The sequence below is a fragment of the Apostichopus japonicus genome, chromosome 11 (assembly GCF_037975245.1).
Source record: "Apostichopus japonicus isolate 1M-3 chromosome 11, ASM3797524v1, whole genome shotgun sequence".
NCBI lineage: Eukaryota > Metazoa > Echinodermata > Holothuroidea > Aspidochirotida > Stichopodidae > Apostichopus > Apostichopus japonicus.
In genome coordinates this window covers 27,507,321-27,528,363 of record NC_092571.1, presented here as the reverse complement: position 1 = coordinate 27,528,363, position 21,043 = coordinate 27,507,321, and the positions used below count along the sequence as shown (strand labels likewise).

Genomic DNA, 21,043 nt, shown 5'->3' with positions numbered 1-21,043 from the left:
CCTTCGACCGGTCGAATTAATAAATACATGAAAAATGTGAATATCATGTGTGATTTATGACATATCTAAACCACCGCTTCTCTTGTACCGTTTTAGACCCCTCTAACGTATCCTGTGTACAAAAGCCTCAATACAAAAAAAAGTTGTTTCAGAGGAGGGGCTATAGATAATTTAGATAAAATCACTACGACCGGTCGAATTTTGAGGTACAATCGTTGTTAAATTTCAATTGCAGTAATTTCGACACTGCGTCTGCTTCGTTTCTTTAATCCCTAAGACAGTTTTCGACATCTTAAAAAAAAATCTAATGGACAACGACCCGACCTCTCTTCCATTTCATAGCATTCTTCAAAACTCTATATCACCCCCCCCCCCCCCCTCGCCTCCCAATTCATCCTCACTTCATCCACTCCCACAATAGGCTGATTGCCTAAATTGACAAATTTATGTGAAATGTGATTTTTTTTTTCTACTGACTTTGTGGGGTGCCTGAAGTTCACACCTTGATTTGGCTCATTATTTCAATAACATAGATTATCAATAAATGCTTGAAAGTACAATTGACTTATATACATTACTTTCTTCATAATCAAACAACATTATTACATTAAAAATTAATGTGTTTTTTTTTTAAATGAAAAAGTGTGAACAATTTCAAGGTAATAATATCATGTCTGATGAAGCCTAACCTATACTCTAAACTTTGCATATCTTTGTATAAAAGAATTAAAAATAAATTACTTTGAGATTCTGTCAATTTATGCTAACATGTAATCTGAATTTATGTCAGTGCTTTTATCATTAGGCCTATCATGTTTGTTAATTTGTTTAATGTTAATGTTTATGTTAATTTCCTAATGTTAATGTTATAACTCATTTCATTCATATTTCCTCAAAATTCATCTTTAATTTTCACGATATTTTCTTTATTACTAGTAGCTCCAAATGGATGAAAACGTGAGTAATTATAACACGTAACATGAATTTATGGTTTATGATGTATTTATGAAAAACATCATTGCATCTTAAAAAATTACCTATCCGTATTTTGTAGGGTACCTCTTTAACAATCAGTATTTACAAGTACATTTCTATAAGCATCGTGTGTACTTTACATTAATTAGTTAATAGTGTTCAAGTTCAAAATTATTTCCATTTTCATTCATTAGCTCAGAAAGACTTACCCGAGCTTTTCTAGAGTGTTTCGTGTTGCATGATGAGATGAATATTGACGGGCATGTAAATGAGGAGAAAATGAAAGCAGTCAGATACAGCTATAAGGGCGAACCTAGAAATGATATCCTGCTATCGCAGAGTTATTAGCATAAATGTTGCAGGATATCCATAGGAAATGGATTTCTATAAACAAAAGAACCCAATTCCTTCGCTGATATCCAAGTTCACAAAAATATCCTCTGTGTATTGGTACTTTGAGAGTGAATATGTCGATAAATGGCCGGACACTAATGCAAAGTCATCAATTGATTAAAGTATGAATTTAATGAATATTCTCATATTTCCCATTTATCCCATCTTCCCGTTTTCAATATATTTTCTTTGTTTCATGTTTTATAGGAGGCGAGCTAATGTATCTGCCACTCTCACAGAGTTTGGAATGTCCGAACAAAACAGTGAGTGAAAGGCCCAAACTTTTGGTTTCTAAAATATGAAACTTACAAAAATAAATACATTGTTGAATGTAAGATGACACACACTTATATTTTATGATTATAAATTGATTATCGAAGTGATAAGTGTTTACCTTATATATATATATATATATGTATATATATATATATATATATATATATATATATGTATATATATATATATATATATATATATATATCTATATATATATATATATATATATATATATTGTCATTAAGTTTTTCTTATTAAGCTTTTTCTGTTTCCAATCATTCAACTTCTCCAGTTTCTCATGTAAAGTTATATGTGAAATTTGCTTTTCTCTTCTTTTAACTGAATTTTCCCCCGTCAGATGGTAACAGCTCGCCGTGAGTATTTAATGTAGAAGCTTCACAAAATCTAGCATTTTTCTTATTTATCAAATATCTTTAAGTTTATTTAGAAAAATTACATTGTTGAGTAAGTATTGAATAGAAATTAGGATGGAAATTGCTAACGCAATTTGAAATAGTATTCTTGGTGACGATCACGTGATCACAGTCTATGTAAGCTTACTTGGTCTGAGAGTGTACCAGTTACGCGAAACATACGTTTTTTCCCTCATCCAAGCTTTATAACTTGGATGATTTTCGTAAAAGAAATATAAGAAAATAACTAAAGCTAGACTGTGTATATTTCACGACCCGACGCGGGTCAAGTAAGGGAGGTGCGAGGTGCAGCCTCCTTTTTTGCTTATGTTTTAAATAAAACGCAGTACGTTTAAATCTAAGCGAAGTTGCTCCCAAACCCCCAAACCCGTCCCCCGCATGGTGAATCAGGTTCAACGACCTCAGGGCCACACCTTCTCTTTTACAAAACCCTGGATCAGCCCCTGACGACGGTTGGAAACTCAACAATTAAGTATAGTGTTTCGATTTCCTGATTTCAAAACACATCTATAAGATGTATTTATATTTGATGTTTGCCGCTAGTTTGGTATCAATTGAAATTAAAGGTTAGTTTAATTAAACACTTTAAACTTTCTTTATTTCGTTTCGAGAATCTGTAACAGGCTCTTTTCTAATTTCTAGTTTCATTGAATTCTTTGATATATTTAACACAGGGATCATGATTATCAACGATCGATAATACCATCGGCAGGTAAGACGGGGCAGGTCTTGGTTCCATATCATCGGGGGTCATTAATAGAACCTTTACCTGGCAGGATAGAGTTTCTGTTTATATTACTACTAGATTAGTCGGAATATTTATGCAGATAAGGATTTGTTTGTTAGATTTTCTTGCAAGAATCCTATATACAGAACTTGAACCACTGGACATGGAACAATTTAGACATCAATGTAAATTTTTGTAGGTTTTGACAAATTTTATTAATTATATATTAATTATGATATCCTTCGCAATTAATTGATTATGGGTTTATGCTTGTTATATAGACTTATAACACAGCACACTTGAAGAAACTTGCCAGGATCACTGTTAATCTATAAGGACATTTGCAATTCTGTGAAGATAAGTAATTTGAGAAAACGTTTGATTCCGGAGGAGGGAGGGGCTGGTGGGGGTAGGGGATAGTTGTTAAGGGATGGTGAGGAAGACTTGAAGAGGGTGAGGGAGTGGTTAATCTACATATCGCCTTTTAATTTGTATCAATAAATCAATCTCTCCTGCGCCTTGATCACCCTTCCGGGTGTACATGCGCGTTATAAATAAAAAGTATTATTTTTTTTTATTATTATTATTATTATTATTATTTTTATTATTATTATTATTATTATTATTATTATTATTATTATTATTATTATTATTATTATTATTATTATTATTATTATTATTATTATTATTATTATTATTATTATTATTATTATTATTATTATTATTATTATTATCATCATCATCATTATTATTATCATCATCATCATTATTATTATTATTATTTTTATTATTATTATTATTATTATTATTATTATTATCATCATCATTATTATTATTATTACTATCATCATCATCATTATTATTATCATCATCATCATTATTATTATTATTATCATTATTATCATTATTATTATTATTATTATTATTATTATTATTATTATTATTATTATTATTATTATTATTATTATTATTATTATTATTATTATTATTATTATTATTATCATTATTATTATTATTATTATTATTATTATTATTATTATTATTATTATTATTATTATTATTATTATTATTATTATTATTATTATTATTATTATTATTATTATTATTATTATTATTATTATTATTATTATTATTATTATTATTATTATTATTATTATTATTATTATTATTATTATTATTATTATTATTATTATTATTATTATTATTATTATTATTATTATTATTAATGTTATTATTGTTATTATTGTTATTATTATTATTATTTTTATTATTATTATTATTATTATTATTATTAATGTTAACATTGCTGGCAGGTAACATTGTATATTCTTCTTTTTTATTGTTTCATTCGATTTGGTTTGATATTTGTAATTTTTAACAATGTTTTCATCATTGTATTTATTGTATTATTCGTTTCCAGTTGATCTGCAGTGCCTTCCTGAAATACCACGGTAAGTCATTGAGTCTGTCTGTTGTTCGCTCTGTCAGTTAGTCAGTCCTTCATTCCGTCAGTCAGTTAGTCTGTCAATCTATTTATCAATCAGTCTTAAAGTCTCCCATGAACAATCTGTTCAATCTTAGTTTTGACACTTAACTTCAATCTAAGTTTTTTTTAAATTTCTAATGAAGTTAATTTAATTCTCATTTATTTAGATCGAAATTATTAAAGCGGAATGAAGGCAATTCTGGAAGAACTGAGGAATTGGCAGGTAAATTTGGGAGAAAAATGTTTTTTTTTCAGTTTATTTATTTCATTTGAATAATTTCAATAAAGTCTCTTGATAAAGGAGGTGTTTCTGTGGTAAAAAAAACATAATATTGAATGCATTTACGTTCAAATGGTTTTGGAGATTTACGTCATTATATTAGAAACAGATATGATCTATTAGTTCTCCTTTTCTCTTGTTTGCATTAGGTTATGATCTTATCGCAAATGAAAATCCAAGTAAGAAAATCAGGCAATGAAAAATAATTAAAAGTCAACGCTGTAATATTTTATTCACAAACTGAAATTATTATTCTTGATTTTAATGGGACCGCCTGTGTCTTTCTCTTTTATGTACTATGTTTGTGTGTGTGTGTGGGGGGGGGTGGAGTGGTCTTGTTACATGATGTACCATCAGCCGTCTGGCATGGGGGGTAAAATGGCGGCGTCTTTAAGAAGGACCATCCCATAAGGATTGTCCTCCTATAAGAGAAGGTTTGTCGCTTGCTCGTCAACCTAACGCAGCCTTTGTTTTGACTTGCTTGTCTTGGACGTTATTATTTAATATGTGTGTAATGAAATTTGTGAAATGTAAATTTGACCACGTGACCATGCAGAACAGGATTCCTTACATAATCGTACATCGATCGCTTAAGTATAGAAAACAAATCATCCCGTAAACGTATTTATATGAATATTTACTATGATCGTAAGTTTGTCCTTCTCTCCAGACCATCATCTTGTATTAATATTTGTGGAAGACATTTTATCGATTAATTAATAATAATAATTATATAACAATAACTTCTTGTCTGGTTTTTATGTCCTCAGTCACAGAAAGGTCTTTACCAGATTTACCAAAGTAAGTTCATTGTTTTTCGAATCATTCATTTCATTTATCGCTTTGTTCATTGTATTAGCATCATTCCTTCCATTTATCGCTTTGTTCATTGTATTAACATCATTCATTCCATGTATCGCTTTGTTCATTGTATCAGCATCATTCTTTCCATTTATCGCTTTATTGTGCTGTTAAATGAAGTGGTCAAGTCATACTGTCATGTGATAATGATAGTTAACTCCGTGAACGAGTAAAGACGGAAGATACAGTATTTTAAGCTCAATAGCAGAAATAAACGGGGAAGATTCAAATGTTGTCTCAGTGGCGTATAGCTACCGCTTTTAATGTGTTGGGCAGTATGTTCACCCAACGACACACCCGCCCTGACAAAATCCATCACAATAAAGCATTTTCAAACAGCTTCACTCTTTAATACCGACATTATATAACTGTGTACTTGGGCTTGGACTATACCAGGGGTTCCCTAACTGGGATGCATGAACCCCCAGGGTGCGTGAGTCCTTTCCAGGGGGTTCGTGAGAAGTTTCTGAAAGTCACAACTTGAGTACTTTTTGTTGAAGTAAAATCTGATATATCATATAATTTTAAAATGTGCAAAAGTCGTACCTATTTTCGCGTTCCATACGCATAGGCTATGTTGCGATAGTAGTATCGTACCGTGCATGTGATACTTGATCTTTCACGAAGCACTGTTTTGCGTATTATAGTATAAAAATATTAGGGTTGTACAGCGCTATTGAATACTTCGTAGATTTTAGCGCTTTATAAGTTCATTTATTATTATTATTATTATTAAAAATGACTCAGATCGTGTCTCGAAAAGTTGGGGATTCGTGGACAACTCTGACATCCACAGGGGGTTCGTCGGGGATAAAGTTAGGGAAACACTGGTTTATATCAAACATATGAAAACATGTCCGACTATGCTGGTGCGAGACGTCACCTGGATGAACCCTTTGAGAAATAACTGCGTTTATTCTACTTTAATGACACAGACAAGAAGGAAAATATGAAAACTTAAATATTTGAGCTAATTATGTGTTTGTCTGGATAGGATTAAGTCTATATTGTGTAAAGCGTCCGTGCTATCAAAACACAACTTCTATTTCCTAACCCCATAACCTAATATTTATCAGAAGGGGGAATTCTGTTCTACAATAATTTTCAAACTTCATATTTTGGAGATTACCAAATACAGAACACAAACGTTATAAGTTTATAATTTTTAGCCTTCTTTTATGTCGGAGTTTCTAATATTAACTACGTTGATCTTCGAATAGCTTACTAAACATTTATGATGTTTTTTTACATTTATCAAATATGAATGAATTTTAATAAAGTTAATAATCTGATCTGCAGGTTGGCATTACCTCAACTAGAAAGAGGAGGAGAGGACAGCTCTGTGGAAGCTGGTGATTCAGAAGGTGAAATTATATTTCTGATATTTTCTTGACATTACTTATAGTTTTACATTATATTTATATGAACGTTACATTTATATTTTACATTAAAAATATGGTTACGTGATATTTAAATTTTCATGATATTTACACTAACGTTATATTTAAATTTATACTATTTTTGTATTTACATGATAATTATATACTTATAAATTATTTCTCATATTTGTTTATCACCGAGGTCGTTGGACAGAGTGGAATATCGATTTTAATATAACCAATGATGATTAGAAAACGATTTTTAAAGTTTTCTTCGTTGGCGCCTTCTGAAACTAAAATGTTTCATTTTCAGTTTCGCTTTCTTCATATGCCCAAATAAGCTTTAATATTCCATAAGGAAAATATAGATAATATCCTTTTGTGTAGCTTTTCTACAACTGAAGTCGAAAATTTAGACCATTTTTGTTTGGAGTTGTTCATTTACACTTACCTTTCTCCTCAATACAGGGCAATATCTGTTTGAGAAATACTTTATCCTCTCCAAGAGGGATTTGTTTCTTCGGTTATAACTTAATAGCCAATCATCCCTTGAATTTTATTCTATGTATTTCGTTATAATTATATTAATTTCATATTATAAATCCCTTGTAATCGTCTTCCTACCCAGAACTTGGAATCAATATGATTTCATAATCCGGAAATCATACAAAAACATAAACATTGAGGGTTCTTTTCGTTAACACTGTTTTCTGCATATTTTGTCTAGTGTACTATTCCACCGCTTCAGAAACAACAAGTAAGTTTTCTTTATTTATGAATTTAGTTAGAAACTTTATATCTCATTCGAAGAAAATCATTGCCAGTGCCTTCTTTGCGTCTCATGTTTAATTGTTTAAAACACAATGAAACTGTTTTCTTGATTTACCATATCGATAAAACACAACAACTTATTAGAAAATATTTTTAAAAAGCCCATCTAATTCATTTATTTTTATATTCTTTTTATTCTTTCAGGTTGTCTTCCACCCACTCACCCAAAGCGTCCGAAGTAAGAAAGACTGATAAAAGTTGACATAATTACTCAAAATTTTATTGAAACTTTAAGTACCTCATATTTGGGCATGCATGTAAATCGAATGTATGTATGGAAGGTTAATGACTGAAAAGATACTCAGCTTTTTCCCCTTCAACATTATTAATTAATTAACTAATTAACCTGTCGCATAAATACAGAGAAAGAAAATAAGAGAATTATTCTAAACATATTCTTTTCTGCTTAATAGCTATCTGTTTCAGTACTCTTTGTTTGTTTGTTTGTAATTAACAGATTATCTATTCGTGTATCACCAACTAGTGCCTGCAACTCTAAGTACGAATGTAAGTATATAGATATAGCCGTCCTTTGTTAGTCAAAGTCAAACTTCAATTAGCTGAATGTACCGTTCTAAACAAGATGACCTTTTGACCTTTTTCTTCTTATGACTCGTATTTTAGCCTTGTCTTAAGTCTTACATATTCACTATTACAGGACAGTGTGTCGGATCGTTCAAAAATATTCAGGTCTCCTTAACATCCACAAAATCAACATAAAGTAAAAACAAAACTGTATACATATGCATATGCCTATTTATCGTTTTCGATAAAATACAAGAATCAGCGTTCTATTCAAAAAGTTGTAATATCAAATGTATTCTTTTAAAAGACAGACCCTTCGTCCATGACTAACTTGATCTTTCTATTTTCTAATCATGTCAAGGTAAGGTCTACATATGTGTGGTATTTCCCTTCAAGGCACGCTATATTTGATACGAGATTTTGATCGTCCAGTTCCCAATTAGTGTCAAAAAACAAAACCAAAAACCCTAGGAGACAAACCAAAATTTAGTTACATGCGATTGCCAAATGAAACCAGTCAGAGCTGTATGACTATTGCTCTGTCTTTAAAGAGAACTGTGAGAGTCCCATGACAAAGCTAAATTGAAACTGTTTGCTTTTGAAGACCCTTAAATATTTTCAGGTTTAATGACCCTAATATTCTTGCGCAATAAAACATCTGATGCATTGATTGATACGTCTCATGCTACAAATAAACACCGAACTTTGTGATCAATTTCGCTTTTGTTTTTACGAGAGACACTAATGATGCTATATAGTAGGCAAGGCACGGCGGAACCGGGGGCACAGGGGGCACGTGTCCCCCCCCCACTTTTTCTCAGGTTAAAAATGTGCCCTTTTTCTACATAAACAATTGTACTCTTGATCACCCTTATTAGGTCAGCGATATTTCAGTAAGAGATCTAATTCTATGTCGGTGTCGGTGCCCCCCCCCCCTCCCAGATTAAAAGTGCATCCGCCGCCCTTGATAGTAAGTGGTATTAGGGTTTCGCAATAATTGCTCCTTGCATCCTCCTTTTCTCATATTAGATGACTATGCCACAACAGATGGCACAACCGATCATGGAGGCAGAATGTTTAATGAAAGCAACATGAAATTGATATTCAAACTGAAGCCTGGTCTTATGTATAACAGGTGGATGGGAAGTATCGTAACCAGAGAAGGAACTCAGAAATGCGTTGTCATGACAACGGCCAGAGGTATTTGCGAGATATTCTTAATAACCACCAAAACAGAATTATGAATGTTAAAATTTAATTATTTTTTTACAACTGTTGGAGGCTTATAAAGAAGTCATGACATTTTCGTGATATTTGCATCATAACGCAATTTAGTAACATTGATATTTCATAAAAGGTTATGTTTATTAAAACTTTTCTTCATGACAGAATGCTCATGTCAAAACAGGCCTATAGTTTTCACTACCAAAACGCTTCATGGTTTTATATTGGAACTTTTTACCAAAATATTTACGAATTCACATATTGTGTGTACACGTTATATATGATTAAGCCTGTTGTTATAGTTAAATATACCAAAACTCCAGGTAACATAAACAGATATTGTGTTTGTAATTCTGTTCTCTGTTGAGATAACATTATAATATACGTTGCTTTACATAGGTTTATTCTTTGTTGTTTTGGGTGTTAGAACGGTCAAAGTTGAACTGATTATATAGTCAATGTTCTACCAACTGATTCTGTGTTTAAATCCTTATTTTAGAAAAATTCATAAGAAGGCAGGTGTTACTATGGAAACTCTTTGTTAAAAACACTCTTGATCTACCGGTGACGAAGAAACATCTCGTAAAGGTGGAAGGGTTTGGCTTAATGACAGGTAGATAAATGTCCAAGAACCATTTTATTATACTGATACATAAAGTAAATTCAACCTTGTTATATTTAATGATGACGATTTCAAGTCAATTCTAATATCCGACTGTTTTGTTTTGCAATTGACGGCAAGAATAACATTTGACCCATCCTCCCAACGTCCCCCTGGCCCCTTATCATTATAACACAAACAGCCGGATAAATCTAAAACCTTGGGCACCGGCATCTCCCTCCCCCCAGGGCCCCCTTCCCTGTGGGTGTGAAAGCAACCGCCAAATCACTTCAAAACGTCCCCGCCAAATCGACCCTTTGTGAATTCTGCAACACAAATTTCATTATTATAATGTTGTTCAACAAAACTGCGCTTTAAGTCAAACTTTTTTTTCTGATTTAGATCTCTTTTCTTAATTAGTTTCCTTTCTTACTTCTTAACAACATTTACCCACCCCCTCCACACACATACACACCTTCACCCACCCCACTACGACTATGCCTTGGGTCATTCTGGACAGAAGCAAATTTCGAAAACTTACCATGATATTTGAACCTTTCCTGCAGGCAAACAATGGTTTATCTTTTGTAAGAAATTACCTTAGATGACCGAGATCATGCACTATGATAAATATTGACTTTTAAAGTTCCTATTTTGTGATGTAACTTTTGTTGTATCGTTATATTTATTCAGAGAAAGTTTATTTGATACAAGAATATGTTGAATGTCAAACTCTTGAAAGTCGTCTGACAGATGCCAACAGCGCCGTGACGTCATCAAAACCATTGTATATGACAGAGGCCGTTGGACTAATTTCCGGAATCCTGGAAGGCATGTACGTCATCCAGTCACATGGGGTATGAGACGTAACATTGAATATTAATGAGATTGAATATTAATGAGATATAACTGGAGAATCGCAGGTAACCTTCCAAACATATACTTGAAGCATTTGTTGGGATTACACATATCGTCAGTTCTTACTGTAATCCTAAATAGCACATGCTACCGACGATCCAGTTTTCACAGCGGTACAAAACTTAACAGATTTACGGTGAAGTTACTGTGTTCTCTGTGTGTATCGGTTGACGAATTCCTTCTACACCCACCCAACTTTGTTCAATTAATTAGCTTGGCTAGTCAAGTTCTATTGAAATTATGTAGACAAAATAATATATATGTATGTGGATAATACTAGTAAAAGAAGGGTTAAAGCAATATCTATTTCAAACCGAAAAATTTATTGCTCAATAATTAAATTTCATTTAAATAGAAATCAAGGGGCTTCTTGCTCAATTGCCACCTCATCAGAAATACCACATTTCTTAGTTTGAGGTATAAAGTAGTTTTGTGTGAAATTGGTGACAAAGCGCAAAAGAGCTGCCTTAATACATTAATTCACTTTAATCGATAAAAGTTGACTTTTAAGCTATCGAATGAAGTACAATTCTTAAGACTTTATAAAAACTACAACATGTTCTTATATACACCTCATCACTTAATTTTAGTTTCTACATCCGGGCTTCTCCACTAAGAAGATTCTAATCCACAAAGATGGATTCTGTAAACTCTATGACTTTTGTTTGGATGAAGATGCTGTAAAGATAAGCTCTCTTAAGAAAAGCAAGGTTAGAAGCCATTTTTTGTTATCTGACTTTGTTTGTTTACTTGTTTATTTTGTAATTAAGGTTATATACACTAATTGTGAAACCTTCACAGACACAATCAAGTGAGCTATTTTGAAGCCACCTATATCTTTAACCGTGTTAATTTGTGTACGGATCGCTTACCTCCGTGTAAGCCAGTACTCTATAGGGTTATGCATGGATCAACTTCATGCATGTTCGATTAGCCAGATACTGACATAAGCCAAAATAGCTATTTAATTGCGTGATGCTCTTAATTAAGCAACTATGTTTTCGGCGTACACCAAGTATGGTTATGATTATATTGTTTTAAATTTTCTCAATCAACCTTTTTTATTTTTCTTTAGTTATAACCTCGTAAAATATATCACTAATTTATATATTTTGAGTGAAATTCATTCAATTGAAGTTTCAATCTAGTAGATAAATTAAGAAACTTTGTGTGGACAATAATTTGTTGTCATGCCGTCCCCATTGCTTCCTTATCGAAGAGTATTTATCCTCGACTGGTTTATTTCTGTTGATATTTTGTATTTTTGATACCTCTGGGGGAGGTTTTAAAACAACCCTTGTGCCAACAATGATAGTCCACTAAATCTCGCCCTATAGACATGTGCTGTTAAAGGAAATAATAATTACCAACTAAATATTGGTTTCAAAATGTAACCTGCACAAAATGTGAGTATTGCTCACATTTTGTTGCCAACAAAAAATTAACTTTTTGCCCAAATATATTATTTTATACTAAACTGATGTAGAACACTATCGGATGGTATGTATGTTAGAGAGAACAAAATTCGTGCTTAATTTTTTCCTCGAGTAAGAATTATAAAAATTCGACGAAAAATATGAAATTTTCAATAACCGATTTTTTTTCTTTCGTTTTTTGTTAAAATTTGTGTTTTTGCAGGTGGAGTATTCTTTAAACCTTTTTGCTCCAGAAGTTTGGCGGGATAATAAATACAATAAAATGAGTGATGTTTGGTCAACAGCAGTAGTGATTTGGGAAATAGTATCTAATGGTAAGTATACGAGCTATATTAAACCCTTAAGCTGTGAAACTCACAAAACTGGTGTGGTCTTGTCTTGTAATATGAAATCTATGTAAAAAGTACCATGTATGCATATCAACATGAGTAAGATGCTTTTTATCATATTTTATACTCATATATGTATTTTAACATCAACGTTACTTTCTGCCATGTCGATGAGTGGGTAATCAATGTGCTTTTCAATCCCAACTATACCCACACCACAATACGGAACGGTTTATTACAGCCAAACTGTACCGAAAAATTAGGTTAACCTATGTTATAAGGTGGGCGATTTCAACCCCATTGTTACGCTCTCTTCTATGTTGTGGATCCGTGAGCTGAATTTTGTTTCTTATCAATCTTAAACCACTGTAGGATCACATCCGTTTGGTTGCGACCAAGATGGAGAAGTGGCACCTAATGTAGATCCCACATTACTAAAGGAGAGACATGCCATCTTTACAGAGCACTTAAGGTAACTTACATATTATTAATCTTTCTGCAAAGTTTTAACAATCTTCCCCGCATTTTAGGGTCTATGAACCAACACTGTGTATGATTAAAATTTTGGTCATTTGTTTTTGGGATATCGGAACAGGACTGGTCAAAGTTTGATTCACGGTCTGGGTACATGAGACTGACCAGTTGCATATCATTATGATGCTTTTACATTTGAAAATAACGAAAATAGTATAGTAAATACCTGCACGATTGTGTAATCTCTTAACTTACAAATATCCAAATCGAATTGGCTATTATTTTGTGTGATTTCATAAATCGTCATTTTTTGTTCCCAAAGGAACAACGCTTTATATACGTGTTTTAATGAAGATTGGAAGAAACGCCCCACGATTCAACAGCTGAGAGAGTCATATTTCCAAGTGAGTTACAAAAACGTTGTTTAACATAAGACGAGCTCACGTTTAGTCATACTGCATATTTGGAAGCACACAAAAAGATTATTTCATTATTGACTCACACACTAAATCGTCAATGTAACGTTGTCGCTTAGTCAATGTAGTTCTCACTAGCTAACCCCTACCCTTCACTGCATGGATAGGTGCTACATTGGCCACCTTCTATTATCCGTATCATAGACATGTAGTTTGTTATATATGATACCTCAAAATGTTCGTCCTCCCCCCCCCCTGCCCAACCCACCCCCACTTCTCATTATCTCAACCGACTACGTTCAAACAGTGACAGCTTGTGTTTTGATAGTGACCTTTTATAATGTTATTATATAGGTAATACGTTCAAGGGCGGCGGAAACGGGGGGGCACAGGGGGCACGTGCACCCCCCCCCCACTTTTCCCCAGGTTAAAAATGTGCCCTTTTTCTACATAAAAATTGAGGTGTCTCAAGTTAGCAAGAGGCCAGGGAACCAGAATGAGCACTCGGGAAGGGCCGTTTCCGGCCATCTGAGGGGTTTGTAAAACCAAAAAAATTTCTAGTACGCTCCGCACCAACTGATGGTGGCGCTCCGCTCAGATAGTCGTGCATACAACTTTCCAAATCCTGGCTACGCCCCTGACTTTTAATGAATTTCTGTGGGTCAAACTCAAAGCTATTTCGAATGAAAAAAAAATGGTTAAGATATTAACAAGAAATAAACTCTAATTCGGAAGATTCCTACATTAGCAATTAGCATGATTTCACCTCATTTTGTCTCAAAAGAAAACTTGTTCCTTGTTTCCCAATTTGCACATTGGATATTGCGGTGCTAGTAAGCATATTTTCCTTGAGGGGGGGGGGGTGGCGTTGATGGAGTGATGTGTATACACAAATAAGATAATACAATAAGAGTTATAAAGGGTACTAAATATAGGCTGCATCAGTCCAATCGAATTTCTACAAAGTGCCATTTGATGTCGGTGCTCCCCCCCCCCCCCAGATTAAAAGTGCTTCCGCCGCCCTTGAATACGTTGAAATCGATTGATATTCATTTTAAACCATTTTGGCCTTCCATAGCCAATTATGGAATCATTTGACCGCCACCCCTTCGTTGCTATGAGTACTGTCCTATACTTGCACAGCCAGGTATATCGTTTTCACGTGTCTTACATTTGCAGGTCTTCGATGTAATAGAAAATGGCTCCTATGAAACTCCTCGTCTTGATCTCTACACTTCTATGAATCCAAACAGTAACGGCAAAGGTCGTCAAGATGTTTACCAAGACCAGTATTCGATTGTTTACTAGAGAAATAGCGCGACCTGTGTTTGCAATGACATGTACATTCATAGTTCTTTTGCAATGATAAGTGCTACTATTGTAGCTACAACCAACCATGACTATATCTACATAACAGTGACGCAACATTGCATTGCTAGAGCAATAGCTAAAGAATACCTACAAAATGCAAAGTGTCCTGTTTATATGAAACAAATGAACTTATTTTTACTTTGACCTAAATCACTTTCAAAACGTAGTACTTATAACTATGCTTCGACAGGTTAATTTAGATTAAGATTTAGGATTCTTGACAAAAAAACAACAACATTTTATTGCAATCACGAGATTGTTAATTGAAACCCTTTCTGTTACTTATTATGTGTTTTTGCGAGAAAAGGAAACTATTAAGCGTTGCTATATGAATCAATGACATTAGATAACTGTAAAGAAACAGCAGTGCCTTTGAAATAACGTATTTAAACGCATCACTGAAAGCAACCCTTAAAATATTATTTCATATCGCATGATGGTAAAGTTTTTATTTTCCAGACAAGTCCTCTAACACAGATACTAGTCAAGAAAAACCCCTAGTCCACTTACATTATTGAAACTGAAACCGGGTGTTTATCGTGACAGTGTTATACATCAAGTGAGGTGCCAAGAGTCCCTTCGAAAGAGGTTATAGATATACTACATCACATGATGCTGGTTGTTAAAAATTGGTGAGCGACAGTTTATGACACGGTTGCAAAAACTACACTGTTAATTTACAGCCTCAATGTTAGATCTTGACTGTGTGTGAGAGTGGGCTAATAACTCTATCTCAGTTGGTTGTTTTTCTTTAGAAGCACCCTTATCTCAAGTAACAGTATAGTCCATCACGTTTGCGCTTTAAGAGCAGTTTGAGGGACTGAAAATGAAAACAACAAAATAACTACAACAAAACAAAACAAAACAACTTGTTTTTGATGTGTGTTATGCTGATTAATGTGGGTATAATTCCTTTGCAAACATATGGTAGTATATCAGCCACAGAAGATCAGACATCTTACCATTTACGAGGTTTTCGTAACACATTCCCGGTGAAGCGAACAGATGCGTGGCGCAAAAACAACATCATACTACTACTAATAATAATTATAAGTAAAATTTATATAGCGCATAATCAGCAAAGCTGCTCAAAGCGCTTTACAAATGGAAAACCTAAAAACTAATAGTAACAAAAAACAAAATATTAAAATATATAGAACCAGTAAGGCCAAAAGTAAATGTAAAAACCAAAAGCAACAATATGAAAAACACACCCGTACTAAACGATTCTAAAAACTAAAACGCATATAGTCCAAAACAATTTCAGAATTATATGTAAATAGTAAAATAGTAAATAAATCATAGTCTATGTTTCAATATAAATAAGTATGAGAAACTGTAGTACAAGACAATTATTGTAAAAGCCTAAAACAGATATAGTAATAAAAACCCAATACTAAACGATAAAAAATGTTACCGCCCTTTACTTCCCCCACCCCCATTACCCGGCTCCGGACCAATTAGCCTAGTGCTCTTAGTGCAGCGGTACAATGGATTTAAGATGGGCAGCAATTATATATTCAGGGCGTTGTGAGAAACATATCAACACATTTACAATACATTTCACGTAAGGATGATATTTATTTTATTAAAACACAGAAACGTTACTTACTGAGACAAAATGTAACTTTAATGTAAAAAACAAATGACGTGTCAAGATTATCAATTAGTGTATAAAAGCCAAAGGATAATTACCCTAAGCAGGCTATATGAGCAGGCTATATTACTCAGTGTGTGTGTGTGTTTTATATTGCTTTTTTTTATCTTTTATGCATCAGTTCCGATCAATTTCTCCTGTTTGTGCATGTAAAATTTCACTTTATTTGTATGCAGATGATACGAATTAACTATAATGTTGTGGACTGCAATACTACCACCATTACGTGTCATTTTAATATCATAGGATATGATTGCACCGTTCCGTTGACCACAGAGTAGCTTGTTCCAACGGACCATTAACGATCCTCTCATTCTGTTGGCTCTGACATCAATCTCAGATATTGTTCCGGTAGGGGCTAGAATGACGATGGAAAGAATAAAAGTGCAATGAAAATTCAATCAGTTCCTTTCCTTTTTGTATTTTCAAATATGCTAATATATATGCTATGGTCTAACAACTGTCTCGCACTGCATGCAGGAGAGACTTGTAGTATATACTTTACGAGTACAACAACATTAGTACCGAGAACTGTCCTTTGTACGAGTACACTGAGTACCAGTTCATAATTGTGAATTACCTAATATACTATCACTTTGGTTCAAAACCAATTTTATTTTGACACATACATACATACACACATACATACATACACGCACACATGTTTGTATTACATTCAGACCGAGGACCCCATTGTATTTTCCATTGTTCAAATCCACGTACCATAACCTTAACAATATCCCATACAATAGAATTCTTCCGAGGACGTGTGGATTCTTTAGAAATCACAACCGAGGACCTGGAATTCTTTTGTTCAAGTCCTCGGTCAGATAGCAAACCAAACGCACACATACATATATACACGAAACAGAATTTTGTCGTACAGGTACTGAACTACTTTGCAAAACAGTATCTTTGAATATCAATAAACAAAGAAAGGAGAAGGAGAAGGAGAAGGAGAAGGAGAAGGAGAAGGAGAAGGAGAAGGAGAAGGAGAAGGAGAAGGAGAAGGAGAAGGAGAAGGAGAAGGAGAAGGAGAAGGAGAAGGAGAAGGAGAAGGAGAAGAAGAAGGAGAAGGAGAAGGAGAAGGAGAAGGAGAAGGAGAAGGAGAAGGAGAAGGAGAAGGAGAAGGAGAAGGAGAAGGAGAAGGAGAAGGAGAAGGAGGAGGAGGAGGAGGAGGAGGAGGAGGAGAAGGAGAAGGAGAAGGAGAAGGAGAAGGAGAAGGAGAAGGAGAAGGAGAAGGAGAAGGAGAAGGAGAAGGAGAAGGAGAAGGAGAAGGAGAAGGAGAAGGAGAAGGAGAAGGAGAAGGAGAAGGAGAAGGAGAAGGAGAAGGAGAAGGAGAAGGAGAAGGAGAAGGAGAAGGAGAAGGAGAAGGAGAAGGAGAAGGAGAAGGAGAAGGAGAAGGAGAAGGAATGTAAATTTACAAGATTGGTTTATTTTGTTTGTCTGCATGGTAAAGTGTTGTACTTTTACAGATCAAAATTTAAGTCTGCCATTTCTACTTGAAAAATTGGTGAGAACCAATTGACAGCACATTTTCCGTAAATCAACAGAGATTTTGTTGCAGTGTGGATAAAACGAGCTACGCATAGATGATCAGTTTGTACTATCTAAGACTTGGGACATATACCTTATATAATGGAACATCCTTTGAATATGGAATTCCCAGTGGCCATCAACATGTTCGGAATAAAAGTTGTGTTCAACCGAAATGGAGACTACGTGGATGTTATTACATGAGATGAAAGTTTTCTGAAATACATGACAGGTATTTATCACATAGATATTACATATCATGGGAGTTGTTATATGTGTTTTATCTTTATTATTATTATATTGCGTGCATATTGTATGTTTTGAATGTCAGTTGTAAGTCAGTTTCTAGACTTGAAATCTTTGGAGCCGTTCTGCAAGTGGCAAAAACTCTTACTCATGACGAAACATCAGCTAGATTTCCGTCGAGTTTGCATAACTTGTTTGTTCACTATATGACGTTCCTACTTAATACATATTACATAGGTGTAGTCCCAAGTCTTAATGTACCATAGCTGGATCTCTGGATAAACTCTATGTACAATACGCCGCGCCGAGGGTCCGAGATAAATGAACCTACCTGTTTCGGCGGTACGAATCGTCTGGTGCACAATGTAAAGTATTCATCTTCGTGACAACAGTTAAACTGACATTGTATTCAGAGTTGGGCCGTATTCCCTTCAAAATGTAGTCGTGGCTTCCTAGGACAGGACTTTTATCGATAGGATCCGCGTAAGTATCAGTACAATTGTCCAAATCCAACTGCTTCACAGAAATGGTTTGGTTTAAGACACCGCAAGGATCGGTCAAGTTTCTGTGCGCCCAGTCAATAATCACCCTTGCCAATCCAGATCTTTTTGAGAGGCTAGATAACGTTAAGTTTATGACGAGATCTGTCGAACGAACATTGGAATCTTTGTTTTTGAGGTTTCATTATAAGGATAGAGAGAAGATACCCCTTTTCAGTTGAAAAAGATGTATTAAGTACATGTAGTAAAAACATTTGAATTTTGATATTATATCTTAATATATTTAATATCAAAATATTACAAAGTGGTATATTCTTTATCAAAATTTACCTCTACATGCAACCTTGAAAGTTTGAAATGCTTCAGGTTCGCTGAACGAATCACCATATTTGAAACTGGTTTTGATCTCATAAGTGAAACCGTCTTCCAGACTATCAGTGATATCTTTCGGTTCGGTATCGGAATATTCCTTTTTGGTCCAATTTTTTAGAACTCAATTTTCGGAATTCAATCTCTTGAAACCGGTTACAGGATTATTATCCCCGTCAGTAGCATTGGGTCGTATCGGTAGCTCGATGGTAATACGGGATGATGACGTATTACTTGAAATCAACAATTGCTTAGCTCCCAATGTCGCAAAATCTGTTGTAAAGAAATTAATGTTCCAATTTATTTTTTAATATTTTTAAATACAATTGTCTTGTATATCTTTATCATACAACTAATACTATATATCCAAGCCGTCTTTGACAATTTATGAAGCAAAAGGTAAGTTGATTCATAAATGCGAAAAAAAAAATAAGTGACAAGAATTCATTTGTTGAGGGTAGTGCATACACAATCGAAAGGGTAACAAAATTACTTGTTACTCTCAAACGACGTATTTTAGGTAACAAAATTACTGTTTACTAAACGTAGCCGAGAATTCTGAGTTTGGAAGGGTACCGACAAGGTAGATGGTACCAATAACTTAAGCAGGAGCACATGTTTGTGTCCTTTAACTTGTCAAGTTTATGTACGAATGATGGCGGCACAGATGGGAGCCCGAGGGGCACATTAATCTGCGTGTTCTGCATTGGGGGGGGGGGGCAGTGGGCGGCACAACCCTCTGTACACTTTCAGCCTGGCCAAGAGCCTGATTAGAACACTTATGTCTGGCTCTTTGTAGTGCAATTGTTGTATACTACTTTCATACCTTCTATATATATATATATATATATATATATATATATATATATATATATATATATATATATATATATATATATATATATATATATATCTAAATATATATAGGCTTATGGTTAATTTGCGATCTATGCGCTTGCATGTATGTAATGACGTCATTCAGTGTACTACAAACGGCGTAATTAAACCGAAGTGTAAGTGACCACTCTGCGTATAACAATACCAAACAAGCCTTTCCAGGCAGTTATATCGCAGAACTATTTTATAATCTGAGGAACTGTTTCAATTCAGTATATATAGGCTATGTATTTTTTCATAACATCTTTACCGAGCCTAGCCTTGCATAGTCTACATACTCAAAGTAGACTTTCTGTGCAAAGTTAAATGCGTATGAATATGGCTATTTGTGAAGTCGGCACAACTTTGCAAGTACTCGTAGTTATATATGTGTGTGTGTGCGTGTGTGTATGCTGAATGTGGTTAGCATATGTAGCTAACCCTGCTCTCCGAACAAGCGCTTCAGAAGTAGGCCTACTTGTGATAATTATATTTTCCAATTCGTTAAATGACACTTTACGTCAAAAAGCAGAAGAGTGACACAAACCGATACTGAAAATTGCAATTGAACTTGTTTGAACTATTGTGTAGTAATATTGTACAGTTGTAAAATGAAGTGTTTTTACTGAATTTAGACTTCCTGTATCACATTTAAAGAGAATAGCCTTCCATAGGCCTGTACCACACATATTCAGTTAACTTCTATAGAGTTTGCTGCATCATTGATTTTAAGTTTAAAATTTTGAAATATCTCTTGATTGTCTGCATATCCCTTGTACCATATATATGTCATCACTAACGCCCTATGCATCCACTCATCCACTGAAAATAAAAATCATAAACAAGTTTAAATCAAAAGAAATAAAAAACAACATTTTGTTAAATATTTGCACATAATCTGTTTAGTACTTTATTATTATTAT

The 21,043-nt window shown here is 33.8% G+C and overlaps 1 protein-coding gene and 2 long non-coding RNA genes across 5 annotated transcripts in view; 1 reads left to right on the top strand and 2 right to left on the bottom strand.

The window, feature by feature from the left end:
• LOC139975557 (uncharacterized) overlaps positions 1–21,043 on the bottom strand; it is a 466,508-nt gene that overhangs the window by 17,700 nt on the left and 427,765 nt on the right. The window lies entirely within an intron of this gene.
• LOC139975541 (tyrosine-protein kinase CSK-like) lies at positions 911–14,885 on the top strand. The gene is made up of 20 exons (XM_071983548.1): positions 911–957; positions 1,576–1,631; positions 2,003–2,018; positions 2,753–2,790; positions 4,226–4,256; positions 4,459–4,514; positions 4,721–4,750; positions 5,342–5,372; positions 6,732–6,796; positions 7,539–7,568; positions 7,787–7,820; positions 8,100–8,149; positions 9,197–9,367; positions 9,891–10,004; positions 10,686–10,849; positions 11,501–11,620; positions 12,549–12,660; positions 13,048–13,147; positions 13,472–13,553; positions 14,745–14,885. Exons 1-20 carry the CDS (start codon positions 950–952, stop codon positions 14,871–14,873), a joined length of 1,437 nt encoding a protein of 478 aa, XP_071839649.1. The 5' UTR covers positions 911–949; the 3' UTR covers positions 14,874–14,885.
• On the bottom strand, positions 16,815–19,363 carry LOC139975560 (uncharacterized). Its single transcript, XR_011795782.1, has 3 exons — positions 19,206–19,363; positions 18,707–19,019; positions 16,815–16,951 (listed from the first exon to the last, which is right to left on the bottom strand). It is a non-coding gene; the product is annotated as an uncharacterized lncRNA (long non-coding RNA).